The 27,315-nt window shown below is 34.7% G+C and overlaps 1 protein-coding gene across 1 annotated transcript in view; it reads left to right on the forward strand.

The window, feature by feature from the left end:
* The window catches only part of GALNTL6 (polypeptide N-acetylgalactosaminyltransferase like 6), a 1,130,868-nt gene that overhangs the window by 501,100 nt on the left and 602,453 nt on the right, over positions 1-27,315 (forward strand). Inside the window, exon 5 of the mRNA XM_026518852.4 lies at positions 7,724-7,890. Coding sequence (XP_026374637.1) covers positions 7,724-7,890 — 167 coding nt within the window. The remainder of the gene's footprint in view (positions 1-7,723; positions 7,891-27,315) is intronic.

The following is a 27,315-nucleotide window of genomic DNA, read 5'->3' on the forward strand; positions in this document are numbered from 1 at the left end:
CCTTTAAGTAATATTATATGTCTTGACTTATAGTATAAGAACCTTAGAAAAGCATGAATCCATTTCTCTCCTTCGGGCCTTTATACTACTGTTGCTATACATTTTGCTTCAATTTCTGTTATAAATCTCAAAATGCATTGCTATCATTTTTGCCATACATGAGTCAATCATCGTTTTAGATTTTGAAAATAAAATACTCATTTCGTTGTTTACTCACATAATTACTTTTTCTGTTACTTTTATATTTTTTTGCCTAGATAGTAATTTCCATTTGTATAATTTTTCTAAAGGATTTCATACAACATTACTTTTTGTGCAGGTTTTCTGATGAAGGAGTTCATTCAATATTTGTACATCTGAAAATGTTTTCATTTTGCCTTGTTTTTGAAGTACATTTCATTGACTAAAGAAAACTTTTTCTCTTTAATTTTTTTTTCCTGTGCTTAAAAGATGTTGCCCCACTTCCTCACTATCTTGCATTATTTTTAACAAGAAGTCTGCTATCATTCTGGTCTATGTTCCTCCAGACTTCTATATCTTTTTTTCTGGCTGCTTTTAATGTTGTCTCTTTATCACTGATTTTAACAATTTAATTATGCCTACTTATTTTATTCCTCTAATAGTGTAATATTAGTGATCCAAATAGTCCAGGGTCCAGTGGTCCAAGCCCTTTGAGAGCCTGTATTCAAATGATAATTTATCATAATGTTTTTGTTATAGACATTTATTCATATATATTATTAAACAGTTTACTTCCAAAAAGATTTATGGAGAATAGATTATACATTTCACAAAAATGTTTGAGGTAATAAACAAATTGCCTATCCCATTTAAAAAAATACAGTATTTGCATAATTTTAGTTGATTGCATTAATATAGAGATATTTTAAAAGCCAAAAATAGAATGACGATCACATTTCTACAGAATTATGTAAGCAGAAGTGAAGAATATTGGGTTCTAATTCTTTGTTTTGTGTTATCTAACTGTATGAGCTATAAATACTTTTCCAAAGATTGTAAACTTTCTAGGTCAGGATTAATGCCACATCATTGTTCCATGTCTTCACCCAGGACACTGTTTTCCCAATTTGACTGTAAGATAATATATGTGTAACTTTCCAAATCTCTAAGGGTCTCAATTCCCAATTAGATAAGGAATAAAACTTGATGATTTCTGCAATGTGGTTGCAGCTCTAAAATGTAGTTGCAGCTATGTTTCCATAGATGTGGGACCTTAAATATTGTAACTTTTTTTGACTATGAAGAAATTAAAGAGACTTAGTTAAATCTAATCTAAATCTAGTCTTATCAGGTAGTTTCTATTTTTCCTTTTTTCTTTTTTTTAAAAAGAAGATAGAAGACTAAAATAGCTGTGTTCATTAGTGTTATTTGACAAATATTTCTGGTTATATTCCTTCTGGACCATATAGGATTGCACTTCCTAGGCACTTGTGCTGTGTGACTGATTCTGACCAATGAGTTGTAAGCAGACAGCAATATGTCATTTTAGAGACAGACCATTTATTTACCAGCCTGAGACCCATCAGTGTTCTCATTTACCTCTGGCAGAGTGATTAACAATGGTAAAAAAGTTGGCTGTTTGCACTGATTGCAGTGAGCAGAGACTTTCCTGCCAAACAGTGGCAAACAAATAAACCAGCAAGAAAGAATATTCGTTATTTTGAGCCATTGGCATTTGGGGTTGTTTATGACCACAACATAACATTCTGACTGATATATTTAATATAAGCAGATGGAAAAACAAACAATAAAACAACAAAAAAAAATAAAGCCATACATTAGATAAACTAATAGAAATATTAATTTTAAAATATGCAAAAACATTCACTCAAACATTTTATTCAAATCTTGCAATCCAAGAGTTTGAATTTTAAAAATGAGTCTTTTGATAGTGTATCCAAAACTAAATATTTAGCCTTAGGCAGTAGGAGGGAATGCCATGTGAAAAATGTTGGGGTTCTGGAGCAAGCAGCCAAGAAAGAATTCTTGAAGCATCTTTGGTTCAAAAAGGTGGTTCTATTAAAGCGCTGGAACAGGACCCATGGGTAGAAAGAGCTACACTGGCACCCGGAGTGGCTGATCATGTACTTTCAAGTAGGGAGGGGGTTAGGGATAGCGTAAATCTCTAGGGACTTTGGAAGCAAGGTGTCCAGGACTTTGAGGGGCTAGCTGTTGTTAGGAAAAGGTCATTTACTACTGTCTAGTAAAACCTTAGTCATGAGAGTCTTCAGATGTATACCAGGAGGCCATATGCTTGGAGGATGATTGCCAACATATATCTTGGGGGAGAGGGGTAGAGATAAAGGAAGTTTCCAAAGGAATTTTTATATGTTAAAGGAGACTTACAAGATCCTGGAGGTTGGACTAATGTTAAGCTAAGGTTGACTTTTGCCCTTAGCAAAGTATTAACATCGCAACAGTTGAGTTCCTAGAGGAGGGTCATGCTGCCGGTCTCAAGGACTTGTCAATGGGCTGTAAGTTGTAAGGAAATTTATCTTTTTTTTCTTTTGCTTTTGTTCTCCACATCGGAATGTTTAGGTGATGGTGAGGAGAATGTGAAAGTCTTAAAAACCTCAAATGCAAGTTTAGCTAAATGCCCATAGTAAAAATGTTGACACGTGTTGCATGAATAATAAAATAACTCTTGAAATAAAATAACTCTTTAAAAAAACCATATATATATATATCACAATAAGTCTGGTACTTATTTTATATATCTGAATTAAAATTTATTGTTTGGTCTATTGCTATTGTTGAAATAACTCTTTTGTGAAACCAATGAAATTATAAGACAAATTAATGTCAGTAGGAAAGGAATGACATTATATTTAAAATAAACAATGCCGTAAACTAAAAATAATTTTTAAATCTCTCAGTTTAACAAATACCAATAAGGAATATCAGAAAATGTTCGTGTATTTTGTTCTGAGAAAACACAGAGTATGACAAATTTTCCATTTCTTTTCATTAATAGACTGGTTTAGCAAAATATTTATAGATTATTTTTTTGTTAGCTTTTTAAAATACCTTCATGATTTGTCATTTCTCTCAAGTAAGTTTTTAAAGAATTTAAACAATTTTTTTGTCTCTGGTGCATTTAAAATTTGAAGAGTGCTTTTTCCATCCATTTAGGTAAATTGTTACTTAACAAAAAGATGTTATGTAACATCTCTTACTTAATGGCTCATCTCTAAGCCATTCTTAAACTCGAAATTAATTTTATGCAAATGCTTATTTTAAAATAACACAGCAATATGAAATGCAATAACTACAGGCATTTTCATTCATATTCCTATAAGCTTAATGCCACAAATGTTTTAATTGGTCCTTATTTACTCTTTGTAAGTTTGCTACCTATCTGTAACCATAATATATAAATTGTGTTTGACTTTATCTTGCTTATATCTTCAACACAGTTTCATATTACCATATTGTCTTCATATTTAACATGCTTCCATTCTCCACCTAACTTGAGATGAAGCCTAAAATACACAGGTTGCAGATTCTTAATAAAGCCCTGGATATGCTTCAGTATTTCTAGTAATGCGGAGAAGCAGTCATGTGGAGCCCAGCTCTTCGAATCCAGTGGCTGAGGTTGGGTGTGAATTCAATTTTCTCCGGAGCAGATTAAGTACTAGAATGACTAAATATTATTCAACCAGATTAAACCCTGTCACAAAGAGGCTGGTTTTCCTTAGAGTAAAAAATCAGATCAGCATCCTCATTACCTTTTGCCAAAACTATTATGATCTCCAATCTTTCTGTCTCATCTCTGCTGTCTCCATTGTCTGCCCTGCTGCTGGAGAAGTATGTAAACATGATCCTATCTTTCTCATCACTAACAACATGTGAACTATTTCATGTTGACTTCAGGCTAATGTCCAAATTCCTTAGAATCACTTTAAAGACCCTCCATGATCTCTTCTTAACAGACTCATCTATAAAGACTTCCCTAATTCTTCCAGACAAAGTTAGTCATACTTCCTTTGGGCTCTGATTCCCGTGTGCCGTCTATTATGTCACTTGTCTCGTTTGAGTCAAATCATTTTATATATCTGCCTACTGGTCTGTGAATCCTTAGGGGAAGAAACTGTAATTTATTAATCTTCATATCCTAAGCGTCTCTCACTTTCCCTCCTGCAGTCCCTGTCCCTCCTAATTTCCTCCCTCCTTCCATAGAGGACTTGACAGGTAAAATAATAGCAATTACAAAGCAATAACAGCAATAATGGGAATGGTAGGATTTATCAAACCCTTGCTATGATCAGATATACTACTGTACTAAGTCCTTTGCAAAGATTACGTAAGATAAGGCTGTTTTTATACGTCCACTGTGTCATAGGCATGGAGAAGGCTCTGAGCAGAGCATCAGAAATTAAGAAGTTGAATGAAATAAAACATCTCTTAACTTAATGGCTTATATGAAAATATGGATTATATGAAAGATGGCTTGTATGAAAATATTTTTAAAAAATCTTATTCAAAAGATATTCAAAAATGTCTCCAAGTGTAGCAAATAGCAAGCTTCATACTGCAGTTACGAAGTTATTCATAACTTCATTCCTTAGAGAATTTTGACCATCCCTTTATATTGAAGAGACTGTTTTTGGCAAGTACAGCAGGATTTATATGCCTATGTCTAAGAACAGGTTCCCTTAGAAACAGACAGAAATTTGACTGGAGTAATTTTGAGAAGGAATTACAGAAAGTACCTGGGAAGGCTAGAGGAGGAAGTAAGACAGGGAAGGAGAAAAAAAGCCAGTAAAAGATACACTGTCAAGATGCTTATCTCTGTGGGCAACTGAGGCTCAGTCTTGCTGGGAAACCCTGGTACACAATACAGAACACACCTCAGAGTTACCTCACCATAGGACTGCTTGTTCTCCAACTTCCCTCCTTCATTGGTTGATACACGCTCCGGAGGCATTAATTTCCACCAGAACTTCTAATCTGCTTTTGTTCAGAGGTGAGAGAAAGCACTCGGTTGGCGATCTGCAGGAATTTATGAAGACTTCCCTAAGGAACTCTTGGGGGTCCACTGGTGCCATCTGCTATAGCCTATCACTCACAAGCCTGTTCCTCCAGTAAAATGGATCTTTTCTTGAGCCAAGAACATATATGTGCACATAGATACAGAACTGCGTACATACACAGACAAATACATGTGCATACCATATATATAACCCTGTGTTCAACAGGATATTTACACTGCAACCTTAATGTGGTCAGAACTGAACTCCTCTTCACCCTCAAGCCTTGCACCCCTGAGGTGTGCCCTTCACACGCTGTGCTCTTCTGTAAGTCTGTATTTCATAAGATCAATTGCCTATGTCCCAAACATGGGAGTCCTCCTTAAACTACTTCCAGGTCCTGTCAACTGTATTCCTAATTATATGTCGAATCTGTCTTTGCAGGCCACCTTCAGCTCTCACTTAAATTTCTGAGCACTTTCCAGATTTGAGATTAAAATTGTAGCTCTCTATTCTGTATCCCCTATTATATTGTAAACATCTTGAAGTCAGTGATTAGGTTTTGCTCATTGTTTTATCTCCATTTTGGATTCTGGCTTATATCTAACTTCAGTAGATCATTGTAACTTAAGTGAATGGATGAGTAGAAGAGATCTTTTTACATCTTATGTGTGGTAAAAGTTTGAGCTCACAGAGATAGGAATTATTGAAAACATTTTTATGAAGGAAAGCCTTATTTGCATAGGATCAGTCTGGTGTCTTTTTGCGTCTGCCTATTTTCTGAATAAATTAGTAGAGAGCTGTTAAACATCACTATTGATTGCTTATGGGGTATTGCTCTGAATGCAATTCTTATTTAATTAATAAGCAAGTGATATGTACAATGTCTCATCTTAATGTCTGAGAAATAATTTGCCTTTTTGGGAATATCGGTTGTATTCCCAGTTGCGTTGTTAGGTATGATGATTTGCACAAGTAGGTGCAATTATCCTGAATATTGATATAGTGAAGCACAATTATCTGGGCCTTTGGCTTTCTTGAGAAGAATGGATGGCTCTCCATAATTATAATGAGGTGTGTTGAGTTACTAGCACTGTTTTCCAGACTTGTGCATTATATGTGAGAGAATCCATCTCACAATACTTCCTTGGAAATCACTCACAGATCTGTTTCATGTGCTATTATATATTTTTTTAACCATTCTGTGTTATCCTAAAATGAATTTCAGATTTTCTCTAGCATTTAATGCCCATTTCATGCTATCACTTTGATGTTTTTTTCCAACTCTTCATCATATTTAAAAACATCAAAATCTACTTGTTTTATAGATATGGTTAGAAATAATAAAGTCTGAGATTAGATAATTGAAATAAATGGACAGAATAAAAAAGGAAATGTTTATATTTGTATATTCAAATTATTTATCTAAAATATATAATTTTATTTTCTAGGATAGTTAGTTTTGTGGGCTTTAATTACATGGTCATTTTTCCCAAGCTGTAAGGCAACTTTTGTTGCAGACCACAGCAATATTTAATATATCCTATTGAAATCATTGTAAAATAAAGTGTTGAAATGACTGACTGGAAAAAAATATTTCAAGTAACGTTTTGAATATTCTGGTGCATTTCTGTACATCTTGGTAGAATCTATGCATTATTCAAATCATGCTATGGCTTGTTTCCTCATCTAGACTAAATAGTAGCCAGTATCCTGGCAAAAGCTAAAGAATTAGATGTTTCTGCATTTAAATTGAAAGTGTTTATTTCTAGATTTTCACTCTGTTTTTTGTTTTCAAGTTATCCATATCAGGAAAATCACTGAATTTGATAATTGATTGAAATTTTACTCCATTTTAGTTTTGAAGTAACTCAAAGATTTCACAAACTTAAGTGAATTCATCATCCTCAATAAAGCTTGGGCAACTTGCTGAACTACGAAGTAAATGAGATTCGAGACCAAGTTCCTGCCCTCGTGTGGCTTATAAGTTAATTAAATAAATTATAAATATGCAAAAATAACAATTACACATAGTAAATTGCTTTTAACGATGCCAAAAGTTAACGATGCCAAAAGTTAAAGCTTACATAACTTTTGGTATCTCAGATTTTTTTCATAATGAATAAAGCAACATGGACTTTCTTGTTATAATTTCCATTAGAAATGTGATAAGGTCTGGGTTTGGATCTCAATGTAATCTTATTATGTGGTTGTATCAGTATATGCTGATTTAAGATTAATTCTTTATTTATTTCATTGTAAAACTGTGTTTTTTCCCATAAAGCTTAAATGTTGCCCAGCCATTGAAATACACTACAACCCAAACTAATTAACTCAGCATAATTATCACAGAAGTTGGATTTCTAGGACTTCCCAGGAAACCCATCTAAACCTTAACTGTGTGCTAAGTGGAAACAATTTTAACTCAAAATTTGTTCTTCTCACTATTAGGTAACATTAGGAAAAGTTTACATCTCTAAGAACATGTTTCAGGGCGCTTCCCTGATACAAAAAAGGATAAATAATTATTTCATTAAGAGCACATGTGAAAGGGATCATTAATGAATTCCATGAATGAACTGAGTAGTTATTATGACGTACAAGCTCTGGTTGGAAAAGTATTAGACAAAGTCTAGTTTTCACAGATACTTGATAACAGCGAGTCAATAGCAGTATAAGATATAGTATAGTTTTGCATTTGACATTGTCTTTTCTTCTTCTATCATCTCTAGTTGTAAGCACAAGATGTACCTGGAAAGGCTGCCAAACACCAGCATCATTATCCCATTTCACAACGAAGGTTGGACTTCACTCCTGCGTACCATCCACAGTATAATTAACCGAACCCCAGAGAGTCTGATAGCAGAAATCATTCTGGTAGATGACTTCAGTGATAGAGGTAAGATACAGTTAATAATATTTTATCTGATTCTCTTATTACCTACATAAACATTACAAGCTTAAAAATAGAAGATTGTTGTGATGTTTCTTTCTGATTCTATCTGAAAGGTAATTATGAAGTTTTGACTATGTTGTGATTTCATAAAATGTTGGCCAAATGCAAAAGAAACCGAATGAGAAGGTTTCAGTGTTGTTTGGGAAACTGCAAGAAATTTGCATTACATTTCTGTTGTAAATTAGACAGGTGTTGGCAAAATGCCTCAAATTCTACTTCCAGCTTCAGGACAAGCACTACAAAATATGTTATTGTAGGTACATATGAATGGGGAAATATTTCAGTAGATTTATAAAATCTGTTCCTGTTTCTGAAAGGCATCTGCTCTATTATTTACCAGTATGATACAGTCTGTAGGCTGTGCTTGTGTTACTTCATAAATACTGGAAATTGTAAGTAACACAAATATTTTTACTTAGCAATTCTAGCTATTTTATCATATCTGAACAATAACCACAAAAGACCAGTATGTATCAGAAAATTTGACGATTTGATATAAGTTTTAATATTTCTACCATTCTGAGAAACATGATATGGTTTATAAGACAGGGGAATAAAAGTATAGAAAGTTTCCTGAGATTAGGGCTTCATTCATCGTCTTTGGGCTGAATGTGAGAATTGTTAATACTGTGGGGAAGGTAAAGTCTCTCTTTTTTGGCATATGTGAGTGGACAGGAGGCAACATTTTCCTCCTGGGAATACAGCGTTCTACCTTATATTTCATTGTATGAAGGAGTTCTGCTTAACTGTGCAGTGTATCTGTAAAAGGAAGAACGGCAGTAAACGAGTTTAATTGCATATTATCTTTATGCATCTTGAAATCAAACGGGTTAATTGAAGTTTTGGAAGTTTCACTTGCCACCAAAAGGTCAGCTGCTTCATAGTCTCCAAAGATACTGTAAAAGCACAACTGCTGGGTGTGTTAAGGGTTCTCTAACAGAGTTCCGGTCTTTAATGATACACTTCAAGTACTGCTTCATGGTTCACCTAATATTAATATGTTTTGATGTTTACATGACAAAAATGAGGTTGTCTAGCATCATTCCATTCAAATAGTAAACTACCAACTTGGTGATTTAGGTCGATCTCAAAGCAATTTTTGCCTTGTGTTGCTTAGGTAGGTAGGCGCTCAATACTATCCCATAGTGCAAGCCAGGAACTAAAACCGATATTTATTACTTAACAACTTATTTAAATAACACCTTGATTTCTTTTTTATTCTAATCGAGGCTACTTATTTCAAAGTAGTCATTATACCTCAGACTAAAAATAAGCATTTAATGCGTTAAAGCTAAAACTTTAAACTTTGCTTTTAAATAAAAGAATGAAAATGGGCAATAAAGATCTGGGACTGCACATGACCCAAAAAAGAAAAAAAAAAAAAGGTCTTTTGTGGTTGACTGGTACTAAGAGAATAAGATAGTGTATGTGTGGAGCATTTTCCACATAATTAACTTTGTCTTGGTAAACTGTTCATTACAGCAGAATTTTGACCTGGGGATAATATAGTAGGAAACCCTTGGTAGCAGAATATTGTGGTTTATAGAGCATTTTTTGCTGAATATTTCTCAGAAGCGTTTTTCACTTGAACATCTTTAGAGAGGGAGAAAGTAGTGACATCTACATTTGTCTTGACTTCAAATCACTGTCATCTCTTGTACAGTAGCAACTTTGATAGACTATCCTTCTGCATATAATGTTACCTAGGAAGTAAATGACAGAAGACTGTCAATGTGATTAGTGTAAGAGAAGTAGGACAACCGAAAAGGGGTTATTTAGGATAGTCATGGTGATTTTGACTTTTCTATTGGACATTTTTAAGGATAACGATTTTTAAAGTTTTGGTAAGTCTTTAATTTATTAAAGATTCTATTTCTATGAACTATCAAGTTGAATGTATTATTTTATGAACAGTAAACTTCCAAAAGGTTAAAATTTTTTGAATATTGCTTTTCATTATATTAACTTGTTGTTATGTATAAAAATAAACTTTGAAATAAGTGATAAAAATACTTCTGTAATCTTTTAGAATATATCATAATTCTAAAGTTGCATGGAATAGGAAAGATTGTTCTTCCAGATTTTTGTTTCAGATTTTAAAAATCTCATCTGACAAAATATGAGGGGTTAGGTGGACCTAAGAAACATCAGTCCTGCTTCCTGAATTATAGGAAATACAGAACATTAACATGACGCACACAAGTTAGAATTCCAACACCAACTATTAACTATATAACATCAGGTTAATGAATTCTGTGTCTCAGATTTTTTTAATCAAAATGGAGGTAAGTCCTTAGCTCTCTAAGTAACTCCTCATAGAGAGGTCAGGATGAAGAGCTGCCTTGGACGGTTGAGTGAATGGTGCACTGCAAAGAAAAGTAATTGCTCTCAACTATTGATCTCTACTCCTCAGATTTTCCCCTATTACTATAATATGAATAGTCTCCATACTTCTTTGTGGGGATCCTTTCAATTTAATCAAATCTATTCCACAAGAATCTCTATCATCTATCTATCTATCTATCTATCTATCTATCTATCTATCTACCTATTTATCATCTCCAGAAGCAACAGAAGTCAGAGGGCATGTGAAGACAAATTGTGGTAATTCATAGCATGTTAAAAAAATTAAGACTGCTTTAACACTTAAAAAATCAAATTTTACCAATAAGCAAGTAACTTACCATAGATATGGAAGAAAAATTACATTCTATAGGTTCATCAAAAGGAGAATAAAAAGAGCATGTTACCTCTATTACATGAGGGGCCTTACATGAGTGTTTATCAGAATTCCTTTCAAGTTTATTTTATCCATTATAAAAGAAGGAAGATACCTTAGGACATCTTTTGTTTATAGAGACTCTAAGAGAAGATTTTGTTGCTCTTTTTTATTCCGATATTATTTCTACACATGCTGTTAAAAATTATTATACTTTAAAGTATATTTATGTATTTTTTGGACAACCCAGAATTTGTAAGCCTGCAACATTTTTCACCAATTCTTTAAAAATCAATGTAAGTAGGTCAGACAAAACTTAAAGTATAGGAAGATAGGGTCTTGTTTTTTATTTTTTGTTTTTTGGCTTCCTTTAGGAAATTATTTCTGAAATGTTATACTTTATATTTATTTTCAGAAATATATTCCAATTTCAAGTCTGGTCAGTATGCATCTAAACACTTTTGCATTAGAGCTTTTCTGGATATTCCGCAATGTCCTTTGGTCAAAAGCAATAAAATTTTGACATGACTTAATCAAATATTACTGCCTTATATTTTATGTCCTCTAGGTCAACAGAATAGCTACTTATGCAAAGAAAAAAAAGAAATAAAAAAAGAAGAGCCAATATGTTAGCCGTTTTAATAGCACCATTTTAATATCACTTGGGAATCAGAGTTCCAAAAATTGTAAGCCCTCTAGTAATTGGCAAAATCTGTAGTAGTTGTTTTCATAGCAATAGAGAAAAAAAATACGTAAGTATTTTATAATTATAGAATAATTTTGAATATTACAAAGTGATTTTTTTAAAAAAAGTCTGCTTGAATAGGGTCGACCCAGTTATTAAAAAAAAATCAAAAAACAAAAAAACCTCAAACAGGTGCATGCCCTCTCCAGCAGTTCTGTTTAGATATTCTTCCTAAAGCAAGCTTGATAAATAGAATGCTGTTTTAGCCTCCAACAGAAGCCCTCTGTCTACAGAAACATGAAGGTACAGGCCTGCAGGTAAGTTTTCAACAACAACACTATGTTTTTGCTACCTGAAGCTTACCAAAGTTAGTGAATGTGATTATTTTTTTTTCCAGTAAGCTCTCAGAAATACATTTAACAACTTAACTTGAGGCCTATAACAAGGCTTCATGATGACTTTAAAGCAGGACTAATCCTGGGCTTATCTCCAAATTCCAGGCAACCTTAACAGCATCCACATGGAAAATGTTGAAATGTGTGAAATAAGCTGGGGCTTAACCTCAGAGATAGGGCGTATTTGAACCTGACAATTCTCTAAACTTTGTGTGCTTAGATGAATGCAAGTTCACATTAGGATAGTCACTGAAGAGTTGCTGACACCCTTCCCTTAATGCAAGGATGAAGGTACAACATTTGCAACCAGATGCAAAACAGGTGCACACACACTCAAAACAGGTGCACCACACTCAAAACAGGTGCACACACACTCAAAACAGGTGCACACACACTCAAAACAGGTGCACCACACTCACTCTCTCTTGCCCCTGCTTTTCCAAACCCCTGGTCAGGAAGGGTAGGAGTTGAATATTTCAGTTTCAAAAAGATCTGTTATGCTCCATGTACAAGTTAGAGAGGAGAAACTATCCTCCCAACCTACCAAAGCCAGCAAGTTTGAAGAAATCCAGTGTACTTTCCTGTGGATAGCGTAAATCCTTGTTTCTTCGTGTGTGGTCCACGGACCAGAAACATCAGCACTACGTTGAAGCTTATTAGAAATGCAGAATCTCGGGCCCCATCCAGATTTATCAATCTTTATGTCATTATGATCCTTGTGTAATTTTATGCAAATCAAAGCTTCAGAAAAACTTTCATCTCTTTCAAAATTGGGGTTGAAGTAATATGAGTAGTAGGAATGTGTAAATAGCATTATTTTTAAAATTTCCTGTTTTTTGTGTATATTATTATAAACAAATTTTTCTATTTGTTTTTATTGTTTAGTGTGCAACTGATATTGGATTTATAAATCCCTAAGGAAGGGTTGGGATGGAAGTCCTATAGCATTATCTCTACATATTTTAGATAATTAATTTTACATTTATCATTACATTTCTTTGATAGATTTTGGCATTTTCACAAATTCGTAGACATTTGCTGTGCCTTCTGATGAATTCATTTTATAGCATTTTATGTCTAATTTCAGATTATTACCATTATTCCCTCTCTTGCCAATTTTTCTCCTTTTCCTAACATTTTATAGATCTATTTGGCTTTGGAATCATTCACTAATTCCCAAGCCAAGTTCAGGAAGTAGAAAAGAAATACATATCTATATATCTATAATATATGTAGAAATATTTATATAGAAAAATATGTATGATCAACCAATAGCAAAGCAATTTCTTTAAAGATCCACATTACCCTAAAAATCTCCAGTTCCTTACATGGTTGAAAGTATTTATGCATCTTTAAACTGGTGGGAATACTTTAAATCACTTCATAAATGGTCATGATGAGTCTTGAGTTTGGTTCTATTTTACTCGAGTAGTCTCCAAGTATACATTAAGGAAAGTTTCCCTAAAGACAAATCAGTTAGCACACGTTTTACAACTATTCGAAGTTGGAAGATATCGTCAGTGTGAAAAGGTCATAAAATAGAAAAAGAATGATAGTGCATTTCTATTTTATATGATAAAATACTAACACTAAAGTGCATATAAAGATTCTGAGATGACAGTCAACAAAAATGTTTTAGTGCAGGTGTTCCATCACATACTCCAGTAGACTAGGAGACATGCAATTTTTATGTCTCAGATTTATTGAGAGCGAGTCACTGTGATGAATCTTGGAATTGTTTAGATTTGATATTCATATTTTAAATTGTAAGGATAATTGTACTTTAAAAGAAAAATACAATATTAAATACTAAAAAGTAGCAGGAACTGAGAAAATGTTGTAAAATACAACTGCATATTTTTGTTTAGAAATTCAGCATCACCTGCTAACGAATTGAAAGAAAGCTGTTCTGATTTCTGCTGAGAAATTTAAATATCACGTTGCATTATGGCAAAATGTATAGTTTTAATAAAATAGTTCCATTTTACCAATTAGTTTAGCATTTGTGGTTGAAAGGGAGTCAAAGCACAGAGTGGCAGTGTATCCTAGGGTCATAAATATGAATGTAAAACAGTAATGTGTTCTCAAGGTCGGAGGAAAATGAGCTTGTAACCTACAAGAGTAAATTTTGGAAGTTACAAAATACAAAATTAACTCATAAAAAATCTTTTTGTATTCATAAAATACGAGTGTTACCCATCAATGGCAGAATATGCTTTGATAGAAAATCTATCTCAGGGGGCGCCTGGGTGGCACAGCGGTTGGGCGTCTGCCTTCGGCTCAGGGTGTGATCCCGGAGTTATGGGATCGAGCCCCACATCAGGCTCCTCTGCTATGAGCCTGCTTCTTCCTCTCCCACTCCCCCTGCTTGTGTTCCCTCTCTCGCTGGCTGTCTCTATCTCTGTCAAATAAATAAATAAAATCTTAAAAAAAAAAAAAAAAAAGAAAAGAAAAGAAAATCTATCTCAGAAGGCAAAGCACTTTTGGGATTTCTATCTCTCTACTTTCAAATTAAAATCCCAACCTCACATGATGGACATGTCTATGAGAGTTATGTATTCTTGTTGCGCCTTACCTTTGCCTTAATGTTTAAAGTAGCATTTGGTTGTGTCCTTTTTCTTCTACATAGCAAATGTGAAAAATCTCCAGCTTTCAGGAATGTTACTGAGGGTACACACACATTTATAGTCCTCATGATTACTATTAGAATCCTTTATTTATTCTAGTAGAAGTCTATTTTAAGTAGGTGATTATTTTGCAGACTAAAATAAGGGACCTTGAGATACTTTAAAGACATATGTTATTCTTAATGATTTGTTGAATGAATTAGCCTTTATAACACTGGCCCTGGTAGGTTCAGAACACTGCAAAAGATTCCTATTGGGACTCTATTCTTCTGTCCTCTAAAGAAAGTAATGATACACCTAAATTTGATTAAATTAATTTCAGTTTCAGCAGGATTTATATTTAATTTACAAAGGTATGCTTGTGGAAACGTCCATTCAAATAGTTACTTTATGTAATTAGTTTTAACAAAAACTATTTAAAAATGTTCTACTGTAGAATGTGAGAAAATATTTTGAGAGAATGTAGTCATCAGAATGAAATACTTTTAGGCTAATTTTGAACACAAAAATAAGTATTTTGGAAAACATAGAATGAAGAGGTGCGACCTAAGCTTCATTGTCTGGTTGCACTGTATGTTAGAGATCACAGGTAATATTAGAATACACTTCACAGCTGAAAATTTTGTTATTGCTTTCTTTTCCTTTGTCATTAAAAAACATTTTGTGTACTTAAATGAATGGGATAAACAAATTAAAACCATGGCTATACCATACCTTATCTTACCATACCAAACCATAGCTCTATTGTAAGATGTCTTTTAAAATGCCCTATAGAGTAGTCAGTTTGGGGGTTAGAAATATTTATATTTGCTCTATGAGTCTCTTTTAAGGTTTTTTTAAATATTATTTTGAAGGGATGATAGGCTCAGCTACCTGTCATTTTTCTAACTACCATTTTGTTCTCTTGCAGTTTTGTTCTCTTCTTAAATGTTAGTTTGAAGCATATGAAATTGCCAGTTTTTTGTAGGACACTAAGTGGCTGAGTGACAATTTTTACATATTTCATCCTTAATACCTAAGCATCTTAAAACCTATCTATCTCTGGATTGAATGATTCCTTAGGGCTCATGTTTGAAATCAGTGCTTTTAAAGGCAGAGGATGGCAACTCCCATCATCAGGTGGCGGATAAGCTGAGCTGCTTTTTCTGGAGGAAAACTCCACATGGTTGAATTAATATGGGTTTGGCATAGAAAGAGATGCTTCTTTTCAAAGCAAAACTGTTACAGCTCGCCGATGTCACAAAGGCATGACTTCCTCAAGAAAAATAAATTGTGCAATTCATTTTATGGCAGATTAAATCCCATTCATTTTCCTTGCAGACAGCTGTTTGGAGTAGGATGTCACTTGTATGAAACCATTTTATGGATGTTGGGCTTCAGATCTCGGGCAGACATAACTTTCTCTGATGAAATAAAAGGTTATGTTTTATGATTATTCCTCTTGTCAGCAAGCTGGTGAGTTTTAATAATACAGTGTTCAGTAATTCAAGCAGCTCTTTTTGATGTCTAAATATCCCTCGGCTCTTAATTTTTAAAAAATCACTGCATTGACACAATGCAAAAAAGCACAAATATTTCCTCCTGTCAACCTTAAAAATAAAATAGCCAGTTACTTTGCTAGCAAAATGAGTTTATTTGGGAATAACAGGAGAATTACAATTCAGGACAAGCAAACTATGGTAAACCATATGCAAGTCTGAAGAGACAAAGGGAAGGTCAGCCGTTATTAGGTTTTAGGAGGAAACTGAGGTGGTTGTTTTAAACAAAAGTTCATTGGAGAAAAACAAGAGTTTAGGTCTGTGGTGTTTTCTCATTGCTTGCAAGTGGTAGTTATTGGGTTGTTGCTGGGGCATTTAGAGATATTCCTTCTTTTTCTTAAAAGCGGGAAATGAAATTGCTATGTGAAAAGTGTCTGCCCTTGTCATGATAATTCTTACCTTTCTTCTTCCTGCTGGTTACGCAGCCTTCAACCAATGGCATGCCAGTGACAGCGCCCCCTTTGAGGATTTTCGACTCCATTCTAAATGAGGTTTCCTTACTCTTCTTCACACTCCTTTATCTTGAATTACAGTATGTACTTAGATACTTATTAATCTCTAAACAGTCAAGGTCTTTGATAGGCTGGCAGGTTTTAAACATCAAATGGCTGTGTGTTTATGAAACACATTTTAACAAAATTGTAATAAATATTAAATGTTTTATATCAGCTGAGGAACAATTCCACATTAGAATGATAGGATCTTTGAGATGAAGGAATTTATAAGTAACATGGTACATTTGTAACATTTTACAGATGAATGAATGAAGACTCAGAAGGGTGACCTCCTGGGTCATACACTAGGTCAATTTTATATGCTTAGGTAAATGCTAGACAAAACTAAAATGTACAGGTATTGTGCTTAGCTGCACAGGTTTTCTCTGTAGTTTTCTCAGACATCTAATTCTGAGAAACTGGAACCATTCTGATAACTATCTTTAATTTAATAAAACTGTACTACAATTACGTAGACACTCTAGATAATTGAATCTAATTTATTACCCCCCCCTTTTTTTTTTTGCCTTAGGATCAGGATCATAATAGAAACCATCATTTCACTGTGTACACACAAGTATTGGAATAGAGATTTCATGAGAATAATAATGACTTGAACATACCAATTCCAGTATCCATAATGACCTTCTAGGACTACAGGGGGCCAATCAGAGCCTCCCTCCTTGAGAAAACAGTGTTTCTAACATCCTGAAAGGCTCGCAAAGTAGTCACATGGGCCGTAAAACATAAATATGCTTCATGTAGCTTCATAGGCTGATGTGAAGTAGAACTTATTGAAGTAAATGAGTGGGTTTTTTTTTTTTTTTTTTTTTTTTTTTTTTTTTTTTTTTAAAGATTTTATTTTATTTATTCGACAGAGATAGAGACAGCCAGCGAGAGAGGGAACACAAGCAGGGGAGAGGAAGAAGCAGGCTCATAGCGGAGGAGCCTGATGTGGGGCTCGATCCCATAACGCCGGGATCACGCCCTGAGCCGAAGGCAGACGCTTAACCGCTGTGCCACCCAGGCGCCCCAAATGAGTGGGTTTTAGGCTGGCTTCCTGAAGGTCATCTGATTATCTTCATTCTGGATGTATCATTCCAGAGTTAGGCAGTCTAAAAAAGTTCCTTCACGTGTCGAAGCCAAGACACTTGCAAGTTTGCCTAGTGCCATGCTAGTGCAAAATGTCCCCAAAAGATGAGAGTCTTTCTAGGACAGACAGAAGCTAGGCTGGGGGTGAAAGGGGACATGACTGGGCAAATATCTGCCATTGGATTGGACACCAATTGGATAAACATCACTTCTTTTTCCTTTTCTTTTTCTGCCTTGTCTTCTAAAACCTGGTGAAGAACTCTATATGGAATATATAGGTATAAGTTTCTTGAAAAACTAATGGCTGCCTCACAGAACAGAAAACCCTGACCCCAAAGCTATAGTGGGCAATGAATAAAATACAGCTGAAATTTCTATCTTGAATAAATTCTGGCTCTGTAACTTACCATTTTAACTTCTATGTATGTTTCTGCAGGATTTTGAAGGCCATTTCCAACTTAATGGGGATACATTTGGGGTTTGAAATCAAAGTTAAGCAACCGATTTTTTTTCAGATTGGTTACGTTTCCCCCCCTCTGGTTTTGCCAAGTTGAAACAGTGCTTCTTAGAAAATAAAGACTCTATGAAGAAAAGGAAGTATTTATTTATTTTACACCATCGAGTATTGTGAATTTATAGACTCGCAGGACAGGTAGAAATATAGTGAGTAGTTAAAAGCTTAGGTCTTAGAGAGTCTTGAATTCAAGTCCCAGCTCTGCCACTTACAGGCCTTGGAAACTTAGAAAGGATTAGATATGAGAGGAGACGACAGAAACAACAAGATATAATTTCATTATTATTATTTTTTTTACTCAAGAAAAACATCTCTAAACTGGAAAAGGTAGGAAAAATAAGTCACCCAGTATAGAGAGGAGATAGCAGGATTATCCGTGACTGTTCCAAATAAATTCATGCTTAAAGACTAACCCATTGCTACATGCTCAAAGAAATTGCAACATTTATCTTTTAACCATGAATAATCCTTTTGAAATGATGATGAAGGAAATAACTTCCCAAGACTTGAGTCAGACAAAAAATGTCTATATGTACAAAAAGACAAATTTCTCTTTCCAAAGTTGAGTGCCCTTGTTTTTGATCTTTGGAAAAATTTTAAAGTACTTGCAGCTATATGGTTTAAGTAATGAGAGATATATTAAGTACTATGAGTCAGCACAAGTTTATTAAATATTAATCAAACATCATCCCAGTGGGAGTATGACTTCCAAGTTCAGATTCTCTTTGAACTGGAACTTTCTTCTCCTACAGGAGTGACCTTAATATAATATCCCATGAGACCCAATGTATCATATTGCTCCTTGGATTCCAGGTACAGGGCATATAGCTTTCTTAGGCCACTCCTATAAACATCTGAGATTGCCGCAGATTGCTTGACACCAAGCAGCCTACATGTGCACCTTAATCACACTTCTCTATGAGAAGTGAGACATGCATGGGTAGAGATGCCTCCACTGAAATGGAAATCAAGCTGAGTCCAAAAGATGTCCTAGCAAGATAACTTTCAGTGGTATGGTAAGCTTCTGGGAATCCCTGACACACTGTTTTTGCTAGGGAGTCTTGTGTGTTGTCCCTTACTCAAGATCACTACGCATCAGTACGAAGCTCTAAAGCCAGCCAAACGGTAGGGCAGTCCTGATGAATTACCTAAGACCACAGATGACGTGGTCATTTTCTAAAGCCACATAGGCCCCTCATTTCAAAAGGATTTATGAATCAAAAAGGTCTGATGAACAGAGTCAGGAATGTATAATCCCCAAGATCCAAGTCTATATTTAAATATCTGCAGCTTCCAAGCAGTAGGAAATAAGCCGAAAGGGCAGTACTCAAAGCTATAAGCTCCTAAATGATGTATATATTCTAATGTGCATTCATTTTTCTCATGGAGTGCTTTCTTACAGCTGGCCTGTGGTACCAATAAATAAGGTCCACTTAATGATGACTACCTTGATTTTAGCCATATGATATCTAGGAAACTACATTTTCATCTACAGTGACATGACAGATTTCACAAATATCCTATATTCTGTGTAGTAAATCAGAACTTTAAAAGAGTTCCTGCCAAATCTTTTAATTTGTAGGGTACAGATGACTTGCTCCTCCTAAATGAATAGCATTGTCGCTGAGTTATAATAAGTCCACATTTACTAGCGATCAGGGAATTGATGATTAATGTCTAAAATTGAATCACCAAGCACAGGGGAAGCATGGGGTAGACTTCACTTAGCACAGCAAAAGCAGGGGACTTAAATCAGAAAGATGGCTGCACTTGACTGAATGACCTACCTCAGAACTGTTTGCGATTATGCTGTTCTTAGAAGAAAGTAGGATGTTACTAGTATACAGAATTTGCAAGAGAATAGTAGTGGACACGCAATTAAAATGCAACTCCATTTAGAAGACTGTCATCCAAAAGAAGGCAAATTTGATGTGTGAAAGAATGCAGCTCGGGGCCAGGTGTCAAAGACTGAATTCTCTTGCATACCGAAGGTATTTGCCGTCAAGTCCTGTACAGAAACTTGCATTCAGTTTCTTTGGCCCATAGCCTAATTTTCTTCTGCCCTCTTTCCCTGTAATCGAACGGAGCTAACATCCTCCATGGTTTAATGTTTTGACACCAGATGATCAAGGAAATGTGAAATAGCACAGCAAACGAATGTATCATGCCAAACACATTTCAAGTTTTAGAAACGATGGCCACTTGGTATATCTAGAATTTGTTTTTACCTATTTCAGAATTTAAAAGGGTAACCCACTCTGCTAATTTTAGGGTAAACTGTCTTAGTCTATACTGCAAAACAAGTAATACTTTATGTTAAACTTAAAGTCGTTGGCATTGTAGGTCAAGAGTGTTTCTGATGATTTAGTATGGTGAAGTCGCTTTTTTAGCCAGAGACATCCTAAGGCATCACTAGTAACAGAGACAGCAAATCATCCTTTCAAATTCTTTAAGCTGCTTTCCATTTTAAGATCAGGGAAAATCTACAAGATTGCTGAAGTCCAATGTGCACAGTGAAAAAACAATTGCCACGTACCTCACATTAATGCTGGGCTTCAGACCTGGTAAGATTGAAAAAATGCTTATGGCTTACAATCGGTGCTGTACTTGGCCAAAATTGAATCCAGGATAAGCTTTTGCCAAGATTGCATGATGAATAATATCAGCCTGTTCCTCATTCCGGTTCTGAACATGTGGTTAATTATTTTATCAACAGTGGGTCAGAAGGGGCAGAAAAGAGGCAGGGTGTTTGAGGAAGGGACCCTGGGTCATGTTTCGTTCTGATAACCAACTAGACATATCACCAAGGGACTCCACCTTTCTTTCTCTGTCATGAGTCGTGGTGGTTAAGTAGGTTATTTGGGCATTGTTTAGCTTTGAATTGTGGCTTTACCTTTACTGGCTTTTTAACCACGGACAAGTTAGTTATCTCACTTGTCATATACTCATTGGGAAATTGGGTTTCTACATGGAAAGCGATTAAAACTGGAGTGGGTACAAAGTAAGCAGTGAATGAGTTTTGGCTATGATTGTTTTTGCTCTGAAAGGGCGGAACTGAAGTAGATGACCTCTAATTCTATCTCCGACAAATTCGAGTACAGAATTAATATCTATGCTTTTTAGATTATTAGAAATTATCAAATAAGTAACTGCTTCTTTCCTTTAAAACTGCTACCTTTTCTTTCTTTCTTTCTTTCTTTCTTTCTTTCTTTCTTTCTTTCTCTTCCTTCCTTCCTTCCTTCCTTCCTTCCTTCCTTCCTTCCTTTCGTTTCAGGTGTAGAATTTAGTGATTCATCCCTTACATACAACGCTTAAGTGCTCATCACAGCAAGTACCCTCCTTAATACCCACCACCCATTCAGCCCACCCTGCCCACCTCCCTCCATCAATCCTCATAAAACTGTTACCTTTGAGGAGGTATAGCACAGTGGTGGAAAGATCCTGTAAACCTTTACAAAGAACAAACATACTATCTTCATAGGCCTTTGGTGTCTCTATGACTCCATATGGAGGATTCTGAAGCTGTACAACTACCGTTAAAAATTGTATTATGCTGAGCGAAATAAGTAAATCAGAAAAGACAATTATCATATGATCTCACTCATACGTGGAATTTAAGAAACAAAACAGAAGATCATAGGAGAAGAGAGGAAAAAATAAAATAAGGTGAAACCAGAGAGGGAGACAAAACATAGCAGACTCTTAATCATAGGAAACAAACTGAGGGCTCCTGGAGTGAAGGGGGTAATTAGACGAGGAGCTCCATGGGGGCAGACACAGTAGCCTGTTTCATCACTGCTGTGTCCCTAATGCCTAGGATATAGAATAGTAGATGCTTAATTAATATTTGCTAAGTAAATTAATAAATCACGAATCTGAAAACGTCCCCATTCATTTCCAAAATCAGACGCCAGAACTCTCTTAGCGCTCACAGTTGCAATGCACCTCCATTTCAATCCTTGTCTTGCTCTCCTTCAAATTCCTTCTTATGCATAAACTTGTGATTTCCTCTCCAAACCTAATATGGGAAAGCTTAAAAAAAAAATCATTATGTATGTAGTGCTTTCCTCCAAGTTTTAACTTTTAAGTAAGGACAAAAGTTCATTGAGTCCTATTAATTTGGTAACCCTGACAAAAATCAGAGATATTTTAAGAGCTTAAAAAGCTAGGCTGACCCACCTTTAGACACCGGGTATAATTGAAGACAATTTCTGCTTCCATTAGGAGCTTTGTTATGTAAGGTCCTGTCAAAAAACTGAGATAAGCCTTATATCACTGCGAAAAAGCAGCAATTCATCTGCATTCATTTCAACTTGAAACCTGCTAGTGGCGAATGTGAAATAATTTGACAGCATGTGTTTTGGTGATTGTTATGGCTTATGGGAGATTTTCTGATGTTTTTTCCCCTTTTGGTAACTAAAAGTTATATTCCATGTCCATATTACTTAAGGTCATATAGAAACTACATGTATATAGTGTTCTGATAAGTGTCTTTGTATGGATCTGGCTGACAGGCTAAGCACAGTATATCAATTAAATTTGAATTTCAGATAAAAATCTCAAACCTAACTTGTATCCTACTATATTGTTTGCTAAGTCTGGTAGATTTATCAATGAATACGAACTACAAAAGCAGTTATAACTATTTAAATTCATTAAATTAAGAATGTGAATAAAATATTTGTCATTGCCCTATTGACACATTTGACATATTTTTAGATTATCTCTTTATAAAGACATATAATACTCCTTCTGCTTTTCTTAGGATTTAAAAAACACCTCGGCAGCTTTCAGGTGCTGATTGATTACTGTGTGTAGATGAATTGAAGAGACATGAAAGTTCTTAAGTATACACCCAGTACATGAAGCCTTCCACGAGGTTTTCATTAAGGAGTTAGAATTAGTTTCTGAAATTTCAGCTTTAAAATTAACACCCTACGATTCCTAGCAGAGAGGAGCAAAGCCCCTTATAATAGGATGCCCAAATGTGGGAGACCTGACTGTGTACAGATAACAGCGTTGTTGTTGTTGTTTTGATACCTTTCATTTTAAGAGAGAAAATGAAGGAGGGGAGGAATTTCTATTCCTATGGGCATCTTGCATTTTGGTATTTGTATCTGTGTGTTAACTAATAAATAGGCTGGTTATTTTCTTCCCATTCAGGCCTTACTGCAAGGATGAAAAAAAGCTATTTATGAGGATGTATTTTCATTTCTAGGTGCTCACCCTCATTAATGATTTAACGTGAACCTTTTGCTGAGGTCTGGTGACAGAATTGGGTTTCAGAGGGCATACAGCTTAGTCATTCATTAGACTTGGTAAATTTATCAAATAATGAATTCCCCTAAAAGGCCACTAGATGGACAAGTTTTCTTGAGGTGATAACTGATAAGGGTGTAAGCTTCTCATTTGTATTTCTGCATATGATCTATGTTGGTAAAACTATTTCAATCTGTGTTCTCCTATGTGTTGTTAATATAACTTAATTAATTTCATTCAGCTTTATTTTTTAAAAAAATATCCCAATGTTCTGACTTACATGCAAGAAATTAGGGTAGGGGTTGTGATCGATCTTTTATTTTAATGGACATATTAATGCAGATAGGTTTCTTATTTTGTACTTCTGCAAATGAACAAAGTCTCCTTGAATTAATATTTTGTTATACCATATAAGTCTTAATGCATACGTGTTTTCTTCCAAACAAACTTAATTTAACCCCCTGAGACATAAATATGTATATGTCTCATTAGTATGCCTCGGAAAGTTCATGTAAATTTACAAAACTCCAAATTTTTAACCCTTTTTGTCAACATCTTTAGTCTTCTACAGAATGATCAAGATTCTGCTTTATTTTTTTCAGAATTAGCTGAGGACTTAAAATGATAGTAAAAATATGTCTAAGAAGTCATTTTATCTTTCATTATGAAACCTTGAAAAAAAGAATACCAGCAAAATAGTGTCTAGAAATATCATCAGGATAATATTATCAGGAAAACTTGCGTTGGTTTTATGGCACAGCAGTAAGTATTAAATACCTTATGTCACCTCCAAGCACTACTTCCCTTCATAGAAACAGGTATGGAAATAATTTTATAATGATGATCACAGAGCTGTTGTAGAAGACTGTGCAGGCATAGTGCAAGTGCTGTGACTCTGGAAGTTCTTTTTTGGTCAACCTTAACCAAAAGAGCCACCTGAGCGTGTATATATATATATTTTTTTTTCTGATATGAAGTTCTCATATTGAAGTTATGTTTTTTTTTTTAAGATCTTATTTATTTGAGAGAGAGAGAACACAAAGCAGGGCGGGCAGAAGGAGAGAGAGAGAGATAGAGAGAGAGAAGCAGACTTCCTGCTGAGCAGGGAGCCCGACATGGGGCTCGATCCCAGGACCCTGAGATCATGACTTGAGCTAAAGGCAGACGCTTAACTGACTGAGCCACTCAGGCACCCCCGAAGTTGTGTTTCTTAAATAACTCCTTACTGCACGTGAAAGAAACACTAGACAGTTCCAGAGCTCAAGTACAATTCTTACGAATAGAAATTAATGCTTGAAATCAGCAAAATAGAGATGAGAACTCAAGACTCTGATTCAGGCTCTATTTCATTGTCCTCAAAAACGAATGTAAGAATGTTATCAGCCTCCAAAGTCTGGATGAAAGATCACCAGTGCAGTTTAAGCATAGGCATAACATTAATGTTAATTAATTAAATAGTAACTAATTGTGTATTTATATGAAAAAAATACTGTATAAAAATAAACAAGCAATCATAGAAATAGCAGTGACTTGATAGAATTCAAATTAACATCCTTTGAAATAAATTATTAAAGTTTTTGTTTTGTTTTGTTAGTTTTTCTTATTTTGTGTTATAGTTGCCACTCTTAAGGTTTTCTTTTATTATAGTGATGCAGGCATGCCAGGTCCAAGGACCCAGAGGGGGTCCCCCAGAACCAGCCAAGAGAGTCCCTGGCTTCATGCAGGATAGAAATCAAATGCAAGCCGAGAGGAAGTGAGAGCAGAGTTTACTGAAGATATATAGAGTGTCTGGGAGACTCAGAAAGCAAAGGAGAGAGAGTCTCGTCTTTGCTTGGGGATCTGGAGTTTTTATTGAGGACAGTGGTCTGGTGTATGTGTCTTCTTAGGCATCCAGGAACTGGTCAAACACAGACAAATGCTCAGGTGTCTTCCATTAGTCCCTTATACCCTAGAATCAGGGGTTTTGGTGTCAAGGTGTTTGGAGTCTGTGGTCTTAGAGAATGTTCATGAAGACCTCACCTGGTCACTCCTTTGTTGTCATCTATTGTGCTGGAAGACTCCAAAGAAGCCATTAACTCCTTGACCTTTATGAGGAGGACATACATTGTCCGTTCTCTAAGGTATGTGAGGCGTGGGTGCAGATTCTAACAAGAACAGAAGCAGGAAAAGGATCAAAGACAATAAACATCTTTTTTTTTTTAATGGGGTCCCTTCAGTTTCCCTGCCTCAGTAGGATCCTGGTGCTTAGTACTAGCATAAATTATGAATTTTATAACATACAAAGTGAATAAAGTACACTACATACACATTGCTTTATGAAGTCTATATATTATCAGCCACAAGTTTTAAAAAATGTATCTCTGAGAGAGTGTGCATTATGAACTAGATGAAATTGATGTGTATGTTTTATTTACATAAATATAATTGTAAAATATTATTTTGTTAAGTATTTTATATTGCTCTTTTTGATAGTTTTATCTAAATCCTTTCACCATTCAACACCAGAATGGGTCAGAATAAGATGGATGTTACTCTGGTGGAATTTTTTACTTTTAGTGTTTTTATTCTATTTTTTTAAGTGCTCAAAGATGTACACTTAAGTTCAGTAGGAAAAAAAAGAACATCAACACTCTCTAATATGCATCAATTAACATAAGTAATCTATTTTAATGGGATTTCACAACAAAGAAAGCGATTTCCTTAAAACTTTAAAAATGTAATTTGAATCTGTAAAATATATTCCAGATAATTTACCATGAAAGAGAAGTAAGTGACAATCTAAGTATGGTCACATCCCAATTTTTTGTTGTTTTGCTGTTTTACAATGAAGATATTTAGAACGTCTCATCCTAAAGTAATTTTGGTTTCTTTGTTGATTTTCAACTTATCACATTGTTTATTTCCTCTTCCTTTTTGCAGTGGAATGTTAATGAGAATAAATTTTGTTTTGTGTGAAGAAAAATTTATTTTTTATAACAGTTAAATTGAAGAGATAATCTAACAAATCTGAAAGTTAACAGTTTGTACTTCTGTCATTTGATGAACTATAGCTTTTATTTAACTGCCCTTTGTTAGGCAAGCTTTATGAATTCATACAGTTTGCTGAAGGCACTCTAAACAATAATGTAAAGGGAAGTTGAATAAACTTCTAAAAATTCCCATGAAGATTATTCTTTATTTTAATCATTTGCCATTGTCTCCAAGAATTTTGGACAAAGAAGCCGAGATGTGCGGTTCAAATAAAACACGATTGTTTCCTTTCCTTAAATTTATTTCCTTTTTTGGTCTTTTCTAATGAACAATTTATTGATAATATGATTCACAAACCATAAAACTGACTGTGTGAATGTACACAGTTCAATGTTTTTTACAATATTCACAGTTGTGCAGCCATCATCACCATTCAACTTAAGACTATTTCATCACCCCCAAAAAGCTTTGTACCTGTTAGTAGTCCTTCTCTATTTCTCCCTCCCCCAGCTCCTGGTCACCCCTAATATACCTCTGTCTCTTTGCATTTGTCTATTCTGGACGTTTTTTTTTTTTTACAAATGGAGCTATATAATATGTAGTTTTCATGATGAGATTTTTTCCTTCATCATAATGGTTTGAGTTTCATCCGTGTTGTAGCAGGTATAAATACTTCATTCCTTTTTATGAGTTAGTATTCTTTTGTGTAAAAAAAAGAGATATTCTGCTGCATGACCAAATTACATTATGTCTATTGATTCATCAGGTGATGGGCAATCTGGATTGTTTCCACTTTTTGGCTATTATCAGTAATGCAACTATTAACATCCATGTTCAAGTTTTACCAAGAACATATGTTTTTATTACTCTTGAGTGTATACTTAGGAGACAAATTGCTAGGCCAAGTATATGTGTCACATTTTGCGGGACTGCTAAACTGCTTTGCAAAATGGCTGCATCATTTTTACAATGTATTGTTAATTTATGAGGATTCTTATTTCTCCACAGCTTTGCCTACGCTTGCTATTATCTGTCTTTTTTAGACATTTAGTCGTTATGTTGAGTATTAAATAGT

Source organism: Ursus arctos, unplaced genomic scaffold (genome assembly GCF_023065955.2).
Source record: "Ursus arctos isolate Adak ecotype North America unplaced genomic scaffold, UrsArc2.0 scaffold_11, whole genome shotgun sequence".
Classification (NCBI taxonomy): domain Eukaryota; kingdom Metazoa; phylum Chordata; class Mammalia; order Carnivora; family Ursidae; genus Ursus; species Ursus arctos.